Genomic DNA, 22,083 nt, shown 5'->3' with positions numbered 1-22,083 from the left:
CTTTACATAAAAATTTCAGAACACAAAACGGTCAGAGAACTGTAGATAACGTTAAGGCATTAAATTATAACCTAACACTAGTTCTGGGGCCGGATTAAGCTGCCGAGGGAATTCTCAGAGATAGCAGCCTATGTTACCTCTGATGTTTCCGAATCAAATAATATAAGCATCATTCTAAAAAATCTCTTTAAGCTATAATAATAGTATAGATTTAGATAAACAAGAAAATCATCGACCATAGTTTTACGCTATTAGACCCGACACAATTTCACAAAGACACATCATCATCATCATCATCATTTCAGCCGTAGGACGTCGACTGCTGAACATAGGCCTCCTCTAATTACTTCCACCTCGCTCTGTTACCAAGACACACGTTTCCTTTACTGTGATTGATGGCTGGCATCATTCAAATGAATCGAAAACCGTCAATTCACAGCTTAGTTGCCACAGTTACAACAACTTAAGGTTTATGTCTAAGACATTAACATAAACCGTTAAAGGAAATATAAAAATATTATTATTTTGTACACATCTATAGAGTAAAAACAATGGCATAATTATTTTTCACTAGCAGTTTTTTTTATAAATTTCTTGTATCTTATTTTGAGTGTTAAGTAACTCTCATCATAGCATATTTCGTTCATATTCTGGTTCTAAAAGTCACATTTGGCTTAACAACACCACAGAACATTGTAACGTGATTCGAAATAGAGTCAGAGACAAAATAAAGGTACGTTAGTAGTATAGTTTAATACATGTATTATTTATAAAAAGATGAATAATGTAATCCTTAGGTGATATATGTCACCAAAAATGATACATACCTATAAGCTAATCTGTCACACGCGAGAGTAAATGGGGCTTTTAGAGTTATTTACGAAAATTAATTCGTGTAGATTTACCGCTTTTTTTTACTCAGTGCCGCGACATGCACAAACAAATAATAATGACATCACTCGAATGAAAAACGTATTTACCATTCCTTTTCATCTTGGTGACTCATAAGATAACTTGGTTAGAACACGTAATGAAGACAAATAAAACAGTATAATTTTTTTTTTAAATTATTTACGTACATTGTTCCTCCATTATCGAGGAACAAAGTACGTAAATAATTAAAAAAAAAATTAACTCATAAAAATGTATAACCATGTATCCGAACAGGCTACACTGGTAATAGAGTCGCAGAGGTCAGACGGGAGTATCAATTAATTGCATTATCCATGAATATGGTCTCAGGCTTATTTCCAATAAGATGTAATGAGGAGAAATATGATGAAAATGAATGAAAATGGAAAAGTTTGAAAAATGCTGAAGGTTTATTTTCTATAATGTTTCTTGAATTGATTTTGCATACCTTCGAGTCAGTTTTTTATTTAAACAACTTCAAGGTTAACTTCATGACCAATCAAATTATTACCCGGATCAACAGCTAAAGTACTGAATCATCTTTCGTTTCAGGTAATCAGTTCTAATTCTCAGTAGCAGCAGTAATGTGCTTGACTGTGACGCACTAGGTCCCGGATTCGAATCCCGGCGAGGGCATGATGAGAAACGAACTTTTTCTGATTTACCCGGGTCTTGGATGTTTATCTATATGATTGAATATATATTATAAAATATAGTATCTTCGAGTTAGTATCTCGTCACACAAGTATCAAACTTACTTCGAGGCTAACTCAAATCAGTGTAATTAGTCCCGTTTATAATTGTTTATTTAGTTATCTAAATTTAAACTAGAAACAATTACAAAATAAAATTACCATGGATGGTACTACTCATGACTTACGCCGCGCGCCGTTTCAAGGAAAATGCTAGACCACTGATCCACAGAGGGAGTTAACTTACATTAATTTACCTATCTCCAAGTTTACTATCTAAACGGCACTTGAGTCAATAACCTCGGGCTCCAAGATATTATGCGGTATACAGAACTTCGTGAAAACACGATCATTGGAGTTCGCCACTCAAACAAATTATACGATCACTTCTAAGTACACTAAAAACCAAATATTTGTTACGATTTTCGATATAAATTAAGCATCAAAGTACTACATAATGATCAAAGAAGACAAATATTTATACGCTGTGAGAATTGCTTGTTAAAATTGTAACGAAATATTAGGATGTTGTTTATAACAGAGTAGATAAAAGGTAACATTTTTAATGTTTCCCCGACAGTATATTTTTAAGAGTTTTACAAGCTCCTCATTATATTCATTGTATAATTTACAGCCCGAAGCTTACCGTGTACAATTTTTCATGGAAATTATTCTCTAAATTATTATAACTAAATTTCAATTTAGTTATTTTCATATTACAAGATAGCAAAATAAAACATCTTTGTGCTTACTTAATATTACGCGAGCAAAATATCATTTCATGTTAATGCTCACACATGTCATTCCGTCTTTACGGGGATGTACATTTCAAGGCAAAGTACATTTTAAGAATTTTAGGTCCCAAGGCGGTTTCCTGCTTTTGCCATTCCGTAGACTTAGTTGACGTACTGTCATAGCGGATCAGTTAGAAACGAATAATCGAGTAGTCACCTAAGTTTGCATTCACGAATATGTTGTAATAGAAGAAAATCTTATACTCTATGAAGAGTAGCACGGGGTCCGCCTTTGACCATGACCTGGTCCTACAAAAGAATAAGTCAGGTTTTTATATTAAGTGATTTTATTATTCCACGTAACCTAAATGTCCATGTTACTTCATGATGAGTTCCTTGTCATACCTATACGAGGTGATATAAAATATCACCTCGATGTTTAGGTATATAGCACTGTTCAAGGTAGGGTTGCGCCAATGCCTCCTCCACCATAATGCGCTTGTGAGGGTTGAAGGTGATAGTGTGCGGTGCAGGGAACAGCTCGCAAGATTATTGTAGGAAATATTTGCCCAAAAGTGGAAAAAATGTTATTGGCTAAAAATTCTCACCTCATCGTTGGGGTCATAGTACTGTTCCAGATAGGGATGTGCCAAAGCCTCTTCCACCGTGATGCGCTTGTGGGGGTTGAAGGTCAGCATGCGGTGCAGCAGGTCCAGGGCGCGGGCGTCGGCGCCAGGGAACAGCTCAGCCCAGGGTACGCGAGGCTTGAACGGCAAAGACTCCAGGTAGCCACGGGCCTACGACAAATTACATGGTTAGATTTTTTATATCACGCATAGATAATACACGACCGAAAGTTCTGCCGCCTTACTCACGCAAGTTGACAAGGTAAGTCTAATTTTTTCACTCTTTTCAACACTTCTGATTATCCCAAAGATAGAAAGAGAAAAAAAAATAAGACAATGTTCTATCGACGTTCGCAAATAAGCCCCCTGGTGGCTTCGAACAAGGAAAGTCGATTTCAATTAAAGAGAGCAGGTATAAAAGAAAAATTAATCTTATTAATTTCTTATCCGATTTCCCTTTTCTGTTCAGGAATGTTAAAAAAATAAGCAATGAAATTCAGTTTATGGAAACAAATTTAACATAGTGGTTTGTAGAAGTGCAAATAAAAGCAGCATACTATACTTTAAATAACATTTTGGCTTTCATATATGTTGAAAATAGTGAATATTTCAACCTGACTAAGGTTACTTTTTCTCTAACTCTTATTGAGCGTCCTTTCTTCGAGAAAAAAGTTCCTCAAACAAAGAAAATCAGAATAAACTGAACCCAATCAGCTTCTTGCACTTCCATTTATACCAACTCATTACTATCTGACCATCATTAGCTAACTATAGTTACCAAGTTTCTCAGTTTACTGGCACTTGTGGAGCGGTGCAGTTAACTTGAAAGATTAACTTCATTGTGTGCGAAACTAGGGCAGCCTGCAAACGAACCTCATTGCTAATAAAAATGCTAATATCGACGACGCCAAATCCCCGGGGCTATTATTTACCGATCTTAGAAAAGGGTGCAATATTTTAACACCATTTTCTCATCTCACCTAGGCTGGAAACGATACAATTTGATTATTAAAACGGCCCTGAATATAAAAGGGATCCATAGAACAAGAAAATATCTTGCTCTATGGTTTCCTTACGAAGTTTCCCCTCAGCGTAAAACCATCTGTTAGTATTCAAACTAATGTACATAACTTCGAAAACAGTCTTCGGTACGTGGTCGAGGTGGGAATTGAAACTGTGCCTTTATGCATCACACATTGTAACTTACTGATTTGACCATCGACGCTTTTAAAAGAAGGCTGTATTGATCTTCCTTAAAGGATCATCATTGTGAGTGTTATCATCCCGAAAAATTTTAAGATCACAACCTAGGTGACTTCACGAGGACATCGGTATTTACACAGAGCGACTGCCGTCTGACCTCAAATAAATCATACTTGAATATTTTAGGGTAATTTCCTATACCCGTGATGGCCTCGGGTCCTCTTTTATTCAAGGGTTAGCTAGCATTAACTAAAAACAGGATCACCGATGTCTCCGTATTCCATACATTTTTTTGTTCTTATTTATAAGTCCCTTTGTTGCACATTTTGAGTGATTTTTGTAAGTATAAGGTTACGTTTTCAGAAATAAATTACCTATGTTAATAAATGACACCAAATTTATTCACTCAATCAAACAAAAAGAAATTTTTAATATCGGAAAAATAGCCGATATATCAATTAAATGTATGACAATATCATAATCAGACTTTAGCGGGAGTTATCTAGGTCTGATAGAAATTTATAACAGCTACATTCAGGTTGATTTTGAAATAAATGAATCACTTATGAGTATTAATTTTGTGTAAAATATGACTGAATGGAAATACTGGGAGGAAACACAGATTAACAGTAACTAGCAGTGGAATCAAATAAAAATACTCGCCTCTCTGATAGACATGTCAAGATAAGATTTAAAGTATAATAATTCTGTAAACAGATGTGTCACTATATAGTCATTTGAGTTATCATAATCAAATGGCGCGAGTTCCCGATAGCATAATCTTTGGCGGTGTTGTTTAGTACCCGGTGTCCACTGACCTAAACTTACCAACGTGATTTAAGAAGTTTACTGGTTTTTACACTGAGTGTATGCTATCTGAATTCTGCAGGAAAACCTAACCACGGCTTCGATAGGTTTGTTGCTGTTTGAGTCTCTTTCCTACCATTAAATACAAAGGTATCAGTTATTGGCGTCAAACATTTCTTTATAATCAAAGTTACTACGCTTATATTATAAAGCGCTATTATTTATATAACTTTGCTATATTTTTTTTTCCTAAATTGCCTCTTTTTATGTTGCACAGATCTAGTTAAATTGTTCTATTATACTTTTTTCGGAAACTTATTACTATTATCCTCTTGGTTTTAGTCTCGGTTGCGTCCTTTTAAGAAAAGGATTCCAGGGTCGCCCATGACCACAGTCCTGGATTCGGTAAGTCATCTCGTAATACGTTTTCCAGTCACAATTTACATACATCTCATTTCAAATTGATGCGAGCCTTAAATTTGCATGGCACACGAGTAGTATCTCTTATAGTTGTTTATTCATACACAGTCCACCGAAAGATTTGAAGTTGCTATCGAAATGACATTAACTTGGTCGCGAGTTAGCTATTATTCCTCTGGCTTTAGTCCCGGTTGCGTCCTTTATGGAAAGAAACCGAGGGTTCCTATGCCCACCACCTTGGATTGAGTATGTCTTCGAAAGCGGAATACAGTCACATTTAACATACGTCTCATATCAAATAGACGCGCGCGTTGAATTTGCATGGCGCGCGGGAAATTTCTCAGTGATCAACCAAATGGGATGCTGACGCAACGCAGATACTTACATGAATAATATTACCCTCGATCCGGTGCTAACGAAACAATGTCACAACTCTCTCTTGTTGTACAGAAAACGGCATATTAAGTTCTCAACACGTTATGTCATGTAGAACATATTTTTTACTTTTGAGCATGAACAGATTTAAAAACAATATAAGAAATTGTATTTTACACCATAAATACGGTTCATTTATAGTTTAATCTATTAGTCGTGTATGTATTTGTCTCGATTTCATGTGTTCCCGGTTACGACCTCCGTAACTGGATATAGTTTTTATACGTAGCCGTAGACGGTTAGTCAGGGTATTTTTATTACTTTAAGGCATTAAATGTGCCTTTGATTAATTTGAAAACCATGAAAATTCCAAGACCTGACCAAACATACGTACTACAAACACATATCTCCACTTGCCACGATCCTTGCAAAATACAGAGAAATAAGGTGCCATATTCCTTATCTGTTTAATTAATAATGTTTAAAAAATAATATGTTTAATTAATAATGTTTAAAAAATAATAATAAGGAGAAAGATCTGAGATAAAGATATACTCAGACCAGATGATTCCATGACAGCGAATTAAACTCGTGGCCACCGCACCTACATATCAAGTTCAGTAACCAATACAAAGTTTGTTCATTATTTTCCGTTGCATCCGATCGATACGCTGAAAGGGTTGCGTATTGTTTGCTCTGTTTTGAAGCCCCGGGCGTCTTTGTTTCAATTTGTTCCGGTTTCCTAACGTTATTGGAAAATGAAAATGGCCTATTTAAGTGAACGTAACGTTTGATTCCTCAGAGGGATTCTGGGAGCGTTTACTTATTTATGAGCAATTAGCTTTAGCCCGCAGTCCCACCTGCGTTAAAATTCAATTCCTATATTTCCTGTTCCCGTGGGTATTTCCAAAAACGTGTTATCACTGATATAAGGTAATAAAGCTTCAGAAAGCACTTCGAAACGTCAAGACGGAGAGTATTTTTCCAAATAGAAAAGTATGGCTCCTCTGGGCTTCGCTACTTAAGACAAGTAAACTAAACCTGACCAGTGTGGGATGTTCCTTAAATCTATTCTAAAGCAAGAAAGTTACTATTTAATCTAACAAAGGCATCGCAGCCATTTTGAAAAACCCGCTCAATAGATCGTGTGTGTAATTTATTTGCTAATTTCATTGTAAAACATAACAATGCTAATTGTGCCCGACAATGCCCGTTAAGGGTTGAATTAAATGTCGTTCATTGAAGTTACAGTAATTCGTTTCATCAATTGTTCCCACGAACAATTCTCCAGTCAACAAAGATATAAGTCCTAAGTAAACAAGGTTGAAATATAATTTTATAGCAAAACGGAGAGTGAAATTTGCTGAGTTCAATAAATGTTGGAGCCGGGCTTTTGTATTATTTACGAGAATGGGAAAAGTATGAGTTGTTCGGTAAATAAATAAGTGAGCAGCCATTTTGATTACCCTTGAAATGCCTTGCAAATAATATATTTCAAATCGACAGAGTGACTAGGTAAATGGTGTTCAAATTCTTGAATAAAATAGGTAAGAGCCACATTAAATTTATTAATTTACAAATTCGAATTTCCATACAATGTCGCTTAACATAACAAAATACTTATCACAAATACCGTCAAGAAATGGTATATTTAATTTCTCGAACTAAAGAATGCTGACACGCGAACAGTTACTTATTATAATAAAAAGTCTTTAATTCAAGAGTACTCATAAAAAAAACAACATAAAACAAAAACTTGTTGGTTAGCAACAGAAGCAACACGTGGCAAAAACATGGCGTAAATAATGATAAATGTGATTGATCATGATCATATATTTCCCCTCTGAGTAAATAATTTTGACGATGGAATCTTCCAGACTCTTTATACCATCCATAGTCCATTATTTATATTGTACCTCAGTGGCATAAGACTAACAAACTCCTTTGGTAATAAGATATTTTCCAAAATACACTCTTTATACCTCGTGCATTTTATAACGTAAACTCACGCTTATCGAGTCAAATAGTTTACGTGTCGTGATTCGTATGCAAACTACCACTTTCAGGGTATGCAAAGTATCAATTAAATGCTGTGTTCGTGTCTATTTTTCGCTAGGTGCTGTTAAGCCAAGCACTATGAAAATATGTAATCAAAAGAAATGTAGAAACAAAACGTAAAATAGTTATCGCAGTGGAACTTTTCGGTGAACGTTGGAAGATTTAACTTATACGAGTAAGGTTTAGTAGCAAATTTTTGCACTTGGATGATATTTCTTCTTTAGAGTCATAAGTGGACAATTATTTAATAAAATTCGTGCTGCCCAAAAAGCAGCAAGATTTATTTGCCGTCTACATAAATATAAATAAATATAATTTTTTACTTTTTATGGTCCGCTAACTGGCTAAACAACAAACAAGGTGAGTAACATATATAATATTGCATGAAGTTGCCAACCTTCTCGGAGCGAACACAGCATAATATTTCTACTGCTGCATTTAAAGTGCAAATGTGAAACAAACATCACTGCAGCATTTTCACCGGACGTCAATTTACAAATACTTGCAAGAAGTACAAGCTCACCTTTTCATTGATGATGCAATCTAGATCCTCGATGCTTGGCGAGCCGAGCACGCCCAGGATGTGGTTCAGCTGGTCCAGGTAGTGCTTGCCCGGGAAGATCGGCCTGTTGGACAGCATCTCCGCCAGGATGCAACCCACCGACCAGATATCAATTGATTTGGTGTAGCCCTGAGCAAAAATATAAACAACGTCTTTTTTATACACGGGGATGACTGAGCCAGCGGTCTCGAGAAGTCCCGAAGACCAATTTAATTGCACAATGAGACCTCCGAAAAGCCTATATATGACTGATTTGCCATGCTTTCTTTATGACACACTAGTGCTTTTTCAAATAAGTATAAACAAAATAATCATAAACTTTTGTGTTATCTTTTGATTTATATATTTCCAATATTTTTTATTATATTAAAGGCAAAAATTACTGACATCTATCAACCCACAGACGAAACCATTTGAACGATTTGCGTTTAAATTTAGCACGTGTAACTAAGGAAGATGTCTACGAAAAATGGATTACTGGAAATTGCTATTGGAATGAATCGATATCGCTTACGAAAAAATTGCAATCATATTTCAAATTGAATCTGTAGCTACTTTAAACATACGTGGAATAATTAAAATAAAACAGTACAAAAACAGTTTCATAGACTAAAAATTCTATATTACAAGTAAACATGTAAGTATACAAATACCTTTACATCACAAAAATGATAAAAAAAGATTATAAATCTTAGGTCGTTAATCAGAAACTAGATTCTACTTGGCATAATTCCTGTATTGCTATACAAGATTGTCCGCATAGAGTTTTAAATTTTATACAGTTAATTATTATTTTAATTCACGTTAAAGTAAACAAATCAGTGGTTCAGCGTTACATACATATTGCTCGGTAAAATTATGACATGTTCAGTTCAGAAACAAATCGTGCACGTATTATGAGGCTGGCGGCTTCGAAATTATTCAACGGACCGTGAGTTTGATGGAAGCACATACAGACACAGATATGTTTCGCTGTGGTGTTTATGAATTATTATTTTTTTTGACATAACTGTCTGGCTGACTCGAGACTACACGGTGTTGTGAGATTCTTTGCAAAGGTAATATTTTGCCGTGTGATTCCCCGCACCAATAGAAAAAAGAATAGGACCACTCCATCTCTCTCACATGGATGTCGTAAAAGGCGACTAAGGGGTAGGCTTATAAACTTGGGATTCTTTTAGGCGATCGGCTAGCAACCTGTCACTATTTGAATCTCAATTCTATCTTAAAGCCAAATAGCTGAACGTGACCTATCAGTCTTTCCAAGACTTTTGGCCATGTCTACCCCGCAAGGGATATAGACGTGATTATATGTATTTAAATGGTAATATTTATGCACAATGGTTAAGTCTTGTTGGGACGTAGCAGATAAAGTGATAATATGAAAAAGAGAGAAGATATAAATGGGCACATTCGAAGAGGAAGACCGAGACGAATGTTCCTTGATAAAATCGGAGATTTTTTGCTGAAAGGTCAGACCTCAGGGGTCAATACTTCCCTAAACGTAAGTTTGCGTAAAAAGATTGATTAATGCAGGTGAAGCGAAACAGAGAAGTTTCTGCCTGGGTAGGCAGTGATTTTCATTCGAATAATGATAAATACATACTAATTATATACTAGTTCTTTCTTTTCAAACATAAGCTTATATCTTTGTTAACATTTTTTGTTTAATGTACACCAAGGGTGTTAATGTCTGAAAATCATTGTAATCAATAAACTACCCGCAAATAACAAATTGACCTAGTTAAAGTAGCGTTCAGTTACCATATATTTTATGTGCTTACCGGAAAACGATAGCTTTGCGGTAGGTACTTAAATATTTAGTGTATTTAAATTTTTGCGTGCTATCGGATTTTATTTTCTCTCACGTTTAATACATTTAAAACCATCCGTGATGCATTTTACATTAAAAGCGTTGAAGAGCAACACACTGGGAAAATCGAATGTTTTATTCAATAATCCTTTTAGTGCACAATATGAACGCTCCGGAACTGAGCAATATTTTTCATAGCTTCCACCTCGATTCTCAGTTCTGCTCAACACAATAAAGGCGAGTATTGAGAAATATAATAGAACGCGCTCCCAACATGATATCTCAGAGACAGCCTTCGTATTGTGTCGTCAAAGCGGAGAAAAATCTTCGCGCAAGCTCAGAAATCATAAGGTACCTACATTTTTCTTTTGACCTGTCATCGTTTCTCGCGTAATACTCGACTAATACCACTAACGTTATTATCCCTGAACTATTGCCAAAGGCGACTGATATATGGGACCAAATAACAAATACTAAGTATTTTGCGAGTGTCATTATACACTATTCTCACTCCGGTCACGTCTCTCGAGGAAGGAAACCATTCTGGGTCCGATCATTGTTTCGACTATTGAATACCCTTACACAATATACAGTGACGCGTTAATGATAAATATGAAACAATAATGCCTCATGTTCAATTCGGCGGCTATCAGATAGGATTACGTTTATTAATTACAAATGTAGGGACCACAGATAGGGACGAAGGTCGTGATAAGAGAATAGACAAGCAAAAAATAAGCGGTTAATCGAAATTGTGTATACTTATATACGTTGTTGGATTTCCAATCTCGGATTAGAGCGAGCGCCGGAATAGGGGTGGTGGGGGAAGAGGCGAGAATGCGAGATACACTCGACCTCGTCCTCATCACGGAGATGCCTCGCGTGCGGCGACCCGTGAATGTTCCTGCACCGATCCTCAAAGAAAAGCGACCTTTGCCTTCCACTTAACAAGATCTTTCGGTTAACCACTAAACCTTAGTGGTTTATGTAACAGTTTAAAATTCACCAAACCCAGCTACCATTGCATAAGGTCGGCATGTGATGGATATTATGTTTGCTCAAAAATATTTGCTTGGTCCGACAGCAATATCGCCCAGGGCATATAGTTATTAACGGATAAATATTCTCTCTGCCCTGCTCTGAACTGCTGCCGAAATTACACCTGGAAGTACTCAGAATTAATGTCCGGCACGAAACGATTGAATGGAATTGAAATGGACGTTTTCATTTGTCGACTTGTATTCGTCCGAATGAGAATCATTATGCTTAAGTACTTTAACTATTTTACTGTTAAACTAATGAAATACCAGAAACATGTAAAATAAATATATCTATATCTATGCTCGCTACACAAACTCTTTCCTAAATAAAATGCGTCAGTAAGCTTGTGGGTACACAAAAATGTAATCAATTTATTTCTTGGTAACCTTTTGCTTTTCTTCTCGAACTTACCTTGGAGTTGAGCATGATCTCGGGGGCCCTGTACCAGCGGGTCGCGACGTACTCCGTGAGGAACCCCGTGTGGTCATGGTCAGGGTCCGCCACCCGGGCCAGGCCGAAGTCGCAAATCTATGAGACAAACAATAAAATAATTAAATAACATAAATATATTCTTTTATTTGGAATTTGAATGCGCATTTCTATCTACGAAGTTCCTCAATCTACGAAGTGCGTTGGGTGGAACAAATAAATGATGGGAAAACTGTTTCAAGAGACATTTTTATTTGAAAAACTACTGGCTATGTCTACTCCGTAAAAAATAGAGATGTGATTACAATTATAATTACATTTTTATCTTCGGCTGCCTGATACCTAAATTGCGAGCTCATCGTAACCTATGAATAATGAAGTTTTAAAATACTAGCAGTATCTAATTTGAAAAAAGTAATTTTGTAGTTTCAAAGTTTATACCGTACAAACAAAGCATAAATTCCCGTTTATTGCCTGCATGTATAATGTAATAATATCTTGTAAATTTAGATATCTGACTAAAGATAACTAATAGGCTTTCAAATAGCTATCTTGATTACACACAACTTAGCAACCAAACACCAATTAAATATGGATGGATAAGGAAGGATTTCAGAAACTAATAATTAATCCGTTTTGATAGCAAACCAGAAAGCCGAGGAGTTACCGCATAGAGAGGGACAAATTTATTAGGCGATTAATATACCTATATATTTATATATATAATATATATATACCTATTGTAATTTTAAACTCAAAAGCCATACATGCTTTACCACTTAAGGAATGAGGTCTGAAGCTGGCACTCACAATAATAAGTATAAATGTTACGGCTAACCGTAATATGACATTTTGTGTAAAGCGTGTTTAAACCATTAAGAGGGTTTTGGTCCCTCTTCAGTGGGCAGAAGTGCGTTAAGGTTTTGAAACGGGGATGTGTGGGTATGATAAATAGATGTTGTTATAATCATTATCGCATATCCTCAGCCGCGGCTTTGTACATACATATATCAATCACGCCTTTTTCCCAGAGGGGTAGGCAGAGACTATATCTTTCCACTTGCCACGATCTCTGCATATTTCCTTCGCTGCATCCACATTCATAACTCTCTTCATGCAAGCTCGGCGGTTTCTGGTACTCTTGACCTGACCCTTTGCCAGGAAGTCCTTAATTTGATCAAGATAGAAGACGTTCGTCTAGGCCTTCCCACTCCGACCTTTCTGTGTGATCATTATACCAAGATATACGTGTGTTTGCAATCAATTTCAATAATAGCTTCATTAAACCGCTCCAAAAGTCAGTGTTAAACAGTCACTTAAATTTTCATAAAACGTAGGTAGATAGATAGTTTTAAATCTTATATTTTTGTTTATTAAGTTGTACAAATAACGTTGGCCAATTCCACAAAGCAGATTCAACGATGAATCTTACCGCCTTCCCCACTATCACATTATATTATCAGTATTCAAAGCTTGAACTATCCACAGAGGACCATTTATCTATTGATTGAAATTGAAAGCAAATTGCCCATTAATTTACCATGATACTGGATAGTCTAATTTCAAAGCAAGGTTTAATTGCTTAATTTGGGAGGTTCAGACGAGACGTAACTAAATAATAACTTCCGGATAACAGAGACAAAGAACAAACGACAAAAGTTAAGAAGTCGGAGAAAGTAAAATCTGCTTATTAAAAGTAAGGCTTAATTAAAATACCTGGCTGAAAATATTACTCCCCTCCGTCTTCATAAAGGGCTTGTCCTAGTTTTTTTCTGGTAGCGTTTAGAAAGCGACTGAATATAGGTATTATAGGTATGTAATTATAGTCTGCGAGAAAAAGTGAACGTTGAGCTAAATTCAGACGAATTTATTTGCTTGCGTTTTCATCCTTCGAAAGAATCAACGTGAAGATAGAACAACGAAAACTTCAGAATAGTATAACTGTATTTTCAAGAGTATTGATTCTGTCTACCCCGCAGGGAATGTGGACGTGGTTGTATGTATGCATTGTGTATAACTATAAGGCATATGTTAGAACTGGATTGATTGATAGAAATTATATAGTCCAATTAAAATCTGAATAATACGAATTATTATAAACACATATATTTTCATGGTATTTTCTAGTATTTTTTTTTGTATTTCTTTTTATTTTCCAGCTGAATTTGGCCTATCAGTCTTTTTAAGACTGTTGGCTCTGTCTACTCCGCAAATGATATACACGTGTTTATATGTATTTTCTAGCTTTGCAGTAATTCGTCTTGGTCAAGATTAAATAGCTACGATATTAAAGCTATTTAATCTTAACCAAAGTAGATGCTTTATTGTTTACTAAAGGAGTACATACATTACAAATATAAAACAGTACTACAGTACAATAATATACTTTGGGTACCTACATGTGATTGGTTACAAAAATTATTCATCAAATATATCACCATGATGAATACTTTAATCATGAAAACATTGAAATATATTTGCGTAACTTTAATGATAATTTAAATATTCCTTATGTGAAGTTAAAAACATATTTTTAGGAAAAACTAAAAGCTAGTGATACGTAACTGAAATAATATTATCTCCGTTACTTCAGGTCACGACGTTAAAAATACAATTTCATGTACGTGTGCTACAGAAATTGTCAGACTAACGGCGAAAATTTAATCAAAAAGTGTTTTCAATATTTGGTTATTTCGTTAGTTACTATGTCAAAGCTTTATTAATATTAAAAATTAAAAAACCTTCAATAAAGGGGGTACGTAGGCACTTGTAATTTTGGTATGAGTATAAGCACTGATTGTTATATCATTTATCTGTTTATATATAAAATAATTTAGTTATTAACTGATCTCGCGGGTATGGCTTTTGACGAGATTTTTCGTTAAATTCGGACGGAGCCACATGTGTCTTCTAGTTTTATATTTAAATTTCAAATCATAACAATGTATTCTCTCGCCCTTTCTATTCTAAGTTGACTAAAGCGTCAGTAAACTTAGTTTTAAGTTATTTATTTGACGTGAACCAATGTTGTGAAATACCAAAAGTAAAAACAATTATTGAGTGATGCTGAAATGTCCCATAATAATGGAAAAAAAAATTATGAATTCACATAAAACTCCTGAAGTGTTCCTTTATTTAATAAAAACTGAATCTGACAAAAGGGCCACGCCTCGCTGTAAATTGATAAATGATAAGTTTACAGTAGGTACATATTTATTAGTATCAGTACGATGTTAAATGTCTTATCAGTCTTATCACATGATATAACGTACTGTCAAGTGCATAAAGATTTCGACGAAACTGATAATGGTAATCTATGAAATGATTACTGGTTTGCAAATTGATTTGTAATGTTAACATGAATGGTCGCATTATTAAATTGACATTTGGCAGAATGTTTAAACCGACAATAAAATTTAAGGAAAATAACGTAGATAAAAGTTCTTAAAAATAACGAACCATTTAAAGGAGGATTTATAAGTCCTGTCCTGTCATAGGGCTATATATGTATAGTGTGAACACGTCAATCGGGAATGGTTAATTGTGTCTTTATAAAAAAAAAACTCATCCATATAAAATTCTACATTCTACTGGACACCATTCATGCTGTTTTGGTTTACCTATATTAGATGTTTGTTTTTTTAATGCATTCGCAGTAAATATTCTGTATCTATTAGTAAAAAAGATGGATTGCCATAACGCGTATTTAAACGAAATATAAAATATATTTTTTACATTTCATCAGGCTTTGGAAAAAAAAAATATTTGCATTTGCATGGAATAGAAAATTTGGAAATTATGCTAAAAACACGACATGATGTATCTATAGATACAATGATTATAATCTCTTATTATATCTCTTTCTATTCGTTTTCACAATAAGAAAAGATAATTAAAAAAAAACTAACATTGTGCCAACCCCACGTGAATATTGGGAAAGGGCAACGGCAAAGAAGAAGAAGAATACTGGGAAAAGGTAACGCGAAGAAGAATTTTCCTTAAACCGCTCCTCTATCCGAATACATCGGTAACAAAACACATTTAAAAACAAAAAAATGTCCTCAGGTAGAAATTATACTTTATGTTTCGTATGATTTCTATCGATACAAAAGGACTTTGTTCTCAAAGGACGTACGTGACTGAAAAACAAATATTTTTATTCCACTTCAAAGTGTACGAGGGATACCGGGAACCGATCGGGATCAACTAACTGATCCGGATATTTTCCTCGGCTCTTTTGCTGTATTTCGCTTAGAAAAGTGAATTAGGTTTTATTTTCTCGTAAACAAAAAAGATGTCAATATAATCTAACCCTCTTAAGGACCCGGGATCCGCCTTTGACTGCAAGTTGGAAAGTTAGTCAATTATGTGCGGCGATTTAATAACACATAAATAAAGTCACGCGTCTTCGGTGGGTGATCAGAGACTATGTTTCCAGTCTCTCTACTTTCTACTTCTTTCGCTTCATCCACATTCAATAACTCTTTCACTCACTTTTCTTGTATATTTGTTTACTAGCGTTGTATAGTTGTGTACCGCGTGATAAGAAACCTATATTCTACTTAGTACTTCAAATTATCTTTTCAAGTCATCCACCCAACCTTTCTTTTATACGAAATATTTAACAACGGTTACCTTTAAATCACAGGTGGTGTTGAGGAGCAAGTTTGAGGGCTTGAGATCCCTGTGGAGGACATTAGCCGAATGGATGTACTTCAGCCCCCGTAGGATTTGATATAGGAAGTAACAGATGTGGTCGTTACTTAATTTCTGTAACAAAACTTCCATGTTAATGAGATAAAAACTTACAGACGGATGTAGGTTTAAATAAAATATTATTTTTTAGGTTTTCAAGACGTAGACCCAAAATCTTAGTTATTGTCTATATAATTTACACTAGAATTTAAAAAAAAGTGTAGAATATTTTCAGACCTTTCTTTTTCAATCATTTTACAAAAAAAGCAAATGCCTTCTTTTTGTCGTTTCTAAAACTAATGCCTTTAAAAGTCTTAAGTTTGAATATTACAATTTTATATATAAAAAATACTATTATATATCAAATCATAATTACCTGTGTTTTTAATAATTTGTAGAGGTCAGTTTCCATTAAACACTGTACGATGTAAACATCTTTCATTTGATCGATACTGTCCGCTCTTAAGATGTCCCGAATGTCGATTATCTGAAACAAATCTGGCATTATTTTAGAATATTCTTTTTCAAAATTAGTGCGTTGTGTTAACATATAATTTTTTTTTAAGAATTTTTTTTTTCTAGAATAAGACCAATATGTCTCCCTCACTCTCGTTTCTCTATCTTTCAGCATGCAGTAGCTTTAATTATATTAATAAGTTCAGGTGTATTAAAGTAATTACTGAAATGATTATACAAAGGGAGCAAGAGCTATATTGTGTTTGGACTATTAAATTCACATCCACTCAATAAATGTCAATAAGAATAATAAAAGGTTTTGCCTTTTCGAGTACCCTTCAAAGGTAGCGTGTACAAGGAGGAGTGTCATATAAGAGGGCTTACGTTTTCGTGCTTAAACCGAGTTAGAATTTTTATTTCTCTTAGCGTCCTTTGGCAGTAGGTTTGGTGTTCAAATGGCGAAATCTTTTTGATGGCGACTTTTGTCTTCTTCACATTGTCGAATGCTGACCTGAAATAATAGAAGTCGTAAATCACTTGGTACCTCTAACAGACCCCGAAGGGTTGCCCGTCAACTGAACATAATTCAATATCGGATAGCGCAATAAATAATGGTAATGTAACATTTTAGCTGCCCGAACAAATACGGCCCGGTAGTATTATTTTAGTAACACAAATATTATTTTGTGTAGATGAAAAATAACAGCTGATCATACAATCATAATACTAGTTAAATAAGTACATGTACAAATGTTATTCCTAATATAGATGACACAAAAGTTAAAATTGAAACGCTAAATAGAATCTGAGTATTCTTTAGAATTTCTTATATAATTTACTTTTAGACTCTAGTAGTCTTTGTAAAAATTCTTGGACAAAATAAGTAAACTAAGGAAAGTGCTATATTGACAACTTTCTTTTGATGTGCATCTACCTAGAAACGTACAAATCAACATTGACTTACGAAGGTTCACAAAATCGAATAACACGAGATAAAGTTTGAAGGTCCGGTAAAGAAATTTAACCTCTCGAATGTACTGTAAGGAAAACAGTCCTAATCAAATAGGCACTCAATTTTGAATGGAGTAGGCATTCAGAAAATGTTAACTTGAATAATGTGAAAAATATATTAGAATGAATAAAATTCCTTATATTTACGTTGGGACAATAAATAATTTATTGTAGTACGAAAGGTGGACTTTTTAGCATCCCTTTGTTTTGGAAATTGTGTATTGTTGAGATAAATAAATGTGAAGATTGTTGTTTTACTATTCTTTGATTTCATAATGTCTCTTCGTGCTGCCTCGGTATGTAGTTGGTTATTAAACTCTTGTCTATATGATACCGATACAGATTTTATTAGAGGATAGCGATTTACTCAACGAAAGAGATTATAGACAATGATGGTGGGTCTCTTAATCATCTTTGCGTGGTCCCAGTTGTATCGTTAGCCTGCATCACCCGCTAAGTTTCAATTGCGTACTAATCTGATTTGATATTGCTGTTCAAAGGCGAAACTATCGTGTGAAATTTCTGATAATTGTTTTATTCGAACGTTGAACAACTTGATTACAGTTACGAAACACTCGAAGCTAAGCTACTAAGCTCGTAAATTTTCGCTTCATCGCCACGGAAAATTTATGTTCCATTTTCAGAAGATCGATATTTCTGCAAATGGGTAATGTTATTATCATTAGCCCATCTGGTCCGTGGATTGTTAACTACAATTTAATTATTGTACGTTATATTATTGCAATTTAAAGTATTCAAGTTTTCCTCTGGGTTTAGCGTTGTTATGTAAACAGTTTTATTTTTAAATAGTCTCTGATCGATCATTCTGGGATCCCAGTTTTTCTTGTTTGCTTTCTTTGTAGAGTGTGATTGTACTTCCAACATGAATTTAACATTTAGATAGCAAAGATATTAACGGCAGTAGCGTTGTGGTTCAAATGTTGTGGGTTCGAATCTACTATTGTTTTTCGACATTTTAATTAAAACGTTAGAAATTAAAACATTGGAACAACTGAATTATTATGATTTGTGGCCTCTCAGAGTTCCATCTGGTTAATGACTGACAGGAATATTTCATCGTGAAACGAGTATTAGGATGATTTAAATGTTCTACGTTGTTGCCATTTATCTCAAAAAGTCTATGGAGAAAGCGAAAATATTTAACTTAAACTTTTTGGCCGCAAACGTAATCTGATAAAATAATATAAATAAATATAAATATACGAGTATACGGGACAAATTACACAGATTGAGTTAGCCTCGAAGTAAGTTCGCAACTTGTGTTACGAGATACTAACTCAACGATACTTTATTTTATCATAAATACTTATATAGATAAACATTCAAGACCCAGACCAATCAGAGAAAGTTCGTTCCTCATCATGCCCTGGTCGGGATTTGAACCCGAGACCTCCGATGACACAGTCAAAAGCACTACCGCTGTGCCACAGAGGCCGTCAGAATCTGTATGCGCATCCAAAAATTCATTATACTTATATTTATTGGGAAATCCTCTCTTAATTTCTTAAATATCAACGCCAATATGTATGACTTTATGAGCATTAAATAAGAAATACGAATGTGAAGTTACCTGAAAAGTTGTTCAGTATTCGCGACATAATCTACGCCTAACACAACTCCGGACTTCAGTAAGAATATGGATGCGAACTTGCAAAATCGCGATTGCTATTTAGTTTGGAATTTGCCTCTAACCTAAGACATTACCGATCCAAGGATCCGATTCTAAGCTGGCGATTTATCCGATGGCCGCGTCCGTAGCTAATGCTCTGATAATCCCACTGAAGATTTCCAACGTTCTTTAATTTCCTTAATGGATACTCAAGATCAGTCATACAAGTTTCTACATTTACGAGGATAATGCTTTGTTGATAGCTTCTTGTGGGTAATAGATGTCATTAGTTATTGAAGGACTCGAATAACTTTTGTTTCAACTCGATAAAAATTATAATTTGTTATGTAATAAGTAATCTCTTTGGTATAATTTAAGTTTGCGGTACCCGTATTGCCATAACTTGTCTCCAGACACCATCTCGTGGATTCTTGGTGACATTTCAGAAATCATTCTAAAAAGTCGGGTGAATTCTATTAGTATTGCAATTGGCGATTTGAGGTTGATTCATACTTTTAGATTTTTAACTGGCCGTTAATATTTTTAAAATTAAAGATTCTTCATAAGCTAAACGCGGGCTTGCAAATACAACCATGTCTGTGTTAGCTAACCCCGTTAGATCGACCGATTTTTCTATGGCCTAATGAAACAAAATAAGAAATCAACGTTGATAAAGTCAATAAACAAAAATCTATCGGTCAACAGCAATGCTATGAAATCAATTTCCCGTAATTTATTCTAGATAATTAAAACCTCATCAAATTTCAGAAAACAATGGTGGCAAGGTGACTTATTGCCTAAAGCCGTTGTTTCCTTTTTGCACACCAGTGCTTCCGCTGAGAGAGCAGTAAACCCGGCTCTAAATGCAACATCATTGTTGGAACAAAGAACACCTTTAGAGGGTACAACATTCAAATTGTGAGAGAGGAAAGATTATTATTTAAAGTTCCTGAGGTGGAATTGCCATTAGACTGCACGCAGTTTAATTCATTTCGTAATAATTTCGTTATTACTTTTCTTCAAAATGAAATTAATTCTTTAAGACTTCTGAATTCTTTTTTGGCCCTTGAATGTTCATAATAATGTTTTCCACCTTAAGATATTGAATATTAATAAAAATATAAATATTGAGGTAACATTTCCGAATTAAGTTTTTTTTTGATAAAGCTTTTTGGATTCGTTGTCTTTATAATTTTTTGGCAAATTATATTATGTAGCTGTTCTTTGTATATTTGATGCTAATCCGACCAAAATGATTATCATGTTCAGCTAATCATGTTTCTTCTTACAAACTTTACATATTGTGACCTCCTAATTTTTGAAAAATACGAATGGAATTTACGATATTTTTAGTTAATATATTAATCACTTGAAACCGCTACTGTAATGTCGCCTAAAAGCTTCACAGATTTTAGAAGTGTGAGAACAAACTTTCTAGACAGGATGGTTAATAAAATATGTTATTGTATGTTTAGACATATTCGTCATGTTGAACTTAAAATCTTCTAATTAAAGTTTTGTTTGTACAGTTTAGGATTTTCATATAAATTTGTCTGTCATAAAGTTTTTAAAATTGAAACCAATCCAGATAGACCCAGCCCATGGTACCCACATACCTTTAAGAGGTAATTCAAGACGATCGATTTTACTTAAAATTTCGTGCATAATACAAAAATGCGATGTATTCCAATAAACATAAAATAACATGACAAATATAAAGAGAGCGTCTAGCGAAACTTACCTTAAACAACCCTTTTATGAAGATTGAAACGAGAATACGCACTCAGTTACCTACATTACATACATAGATGTCCCAGTGGAGCACAGACCTTTTAACTTATACATTCCGGAAAACTTTTGAGACCCTTTCAAGCCAAGAGCAACCACAACGTGATATAATTACTTGTGCAACTTTTCAGACACACATGTCGTCTTAAGCAAATTTTCTTTAAAAGAGTTACTTTAAATCTTTAGAACCTATAGGTATTTATCATTAGTTAGAAAGTTTGAAAAAAAAGAAGTATTTAACCATCAGAGCATACAGGCGACTTTACTACACTGCACTCTTTTTCAGCTTATAAATATATAATGCTCAGATTGAGCTAGCCCTAGCAACCAATAAAATATAAACGTATGTAACATCCCAAAGTCAGTTTATTTGTTTGGTATTTCTTCACACGTTATCTTCTTTTTTTAAATTTTGCGTAAGTAAATATAATTAAGGAGTCTTAAGAAGGACATACACAGGTAGGTTAATTTTCATCGCGGTGAAAACTATAGTTCCCGTGGGATTTGCGAAAAATCAGTATTCTTTTATCGGTGGTGCTAAATAGGTCGCATTATGTAGGCGGCCACTAATTAGCCTCTTTTTGTAAGTGGCGCTATATATGTTGCTTTTTGTAGGTGGCGCTAAATATGTTGCTTTTTGTAAATGGCGCTAAAGTCGCGCGGGCGAAGCTGCAAGTTAAACCTAGTTGAATGATAAATGCGAAAACAGAATGATGAAGTGCATAAATTAATAAAATATGTAGATAAAGCGTTGGTGGTATTTTTAATATAAATAAGTGTGTGGTTCCCTTAGAATAGGACCTCTCCATCTCTTTGCCAAGGACGACGGAA

The 22,083-nt window shown here is 34.5% G+C and overlaps 1 protein-coding gene across 1 annotated transcript in view; it reads right to left on the bottom strand.

Annotated features, from left to right (window-relative positions):
- The window catches only part of LOC106138519 (mitogen-activated protein kinase ERK-A), a 51,446-nt gene that overhangs the window by 5,517 nt on the left and 23,846 nt on the right, over positions 1-22,083 (bottom strand). Inside the window, exons 2-7 of the mRNA XM_013339691.2 lie at positions 17,208-17,334; positions 16,744-16,854; positions 16,308-16,442; positions 11,655-11,771; positions 8,351-8,518; positions 2,947-3,135 (exon numbers count right to left, since the gene is read on the bottom strand). Coding sequence (XP_013195145.1) covers positions 2,947-3,135; positions 8,351-8,518; positions 11,655-11,771; positions 16,308-16,442; positions 16,744-16,854; positions 17,208-17,334 — 847 coding nt within the window. The remainder of the gene's footprint in view (positions 1-2,946; positions 3,136-8,350; positions 8,519-11,654; positions 11,772-16,307; positions 16,443-16,743; positions 16,855-17,207; positions 17,335-22,083) is intronic.

This window comes from Amyelois transitella, chromosome 5 (assembly GCF_032362555.1).
Source record: "Amyelois transitella isolate CPQ chromosome 5, ilAmyTran1.1, whole genome shotgun sequence".
Classification (NCBI taxonomy): Eukaryota; Metazoa; Arthropoda; class Insecta; order Lepidoptera; family Pyralidae; genus Amyelois; species Amyelois transitella.
Note: the sequence above shows the minus strand (reverse complement) of the source record. Positions and strands in the feature narration are given on the sequence as shown.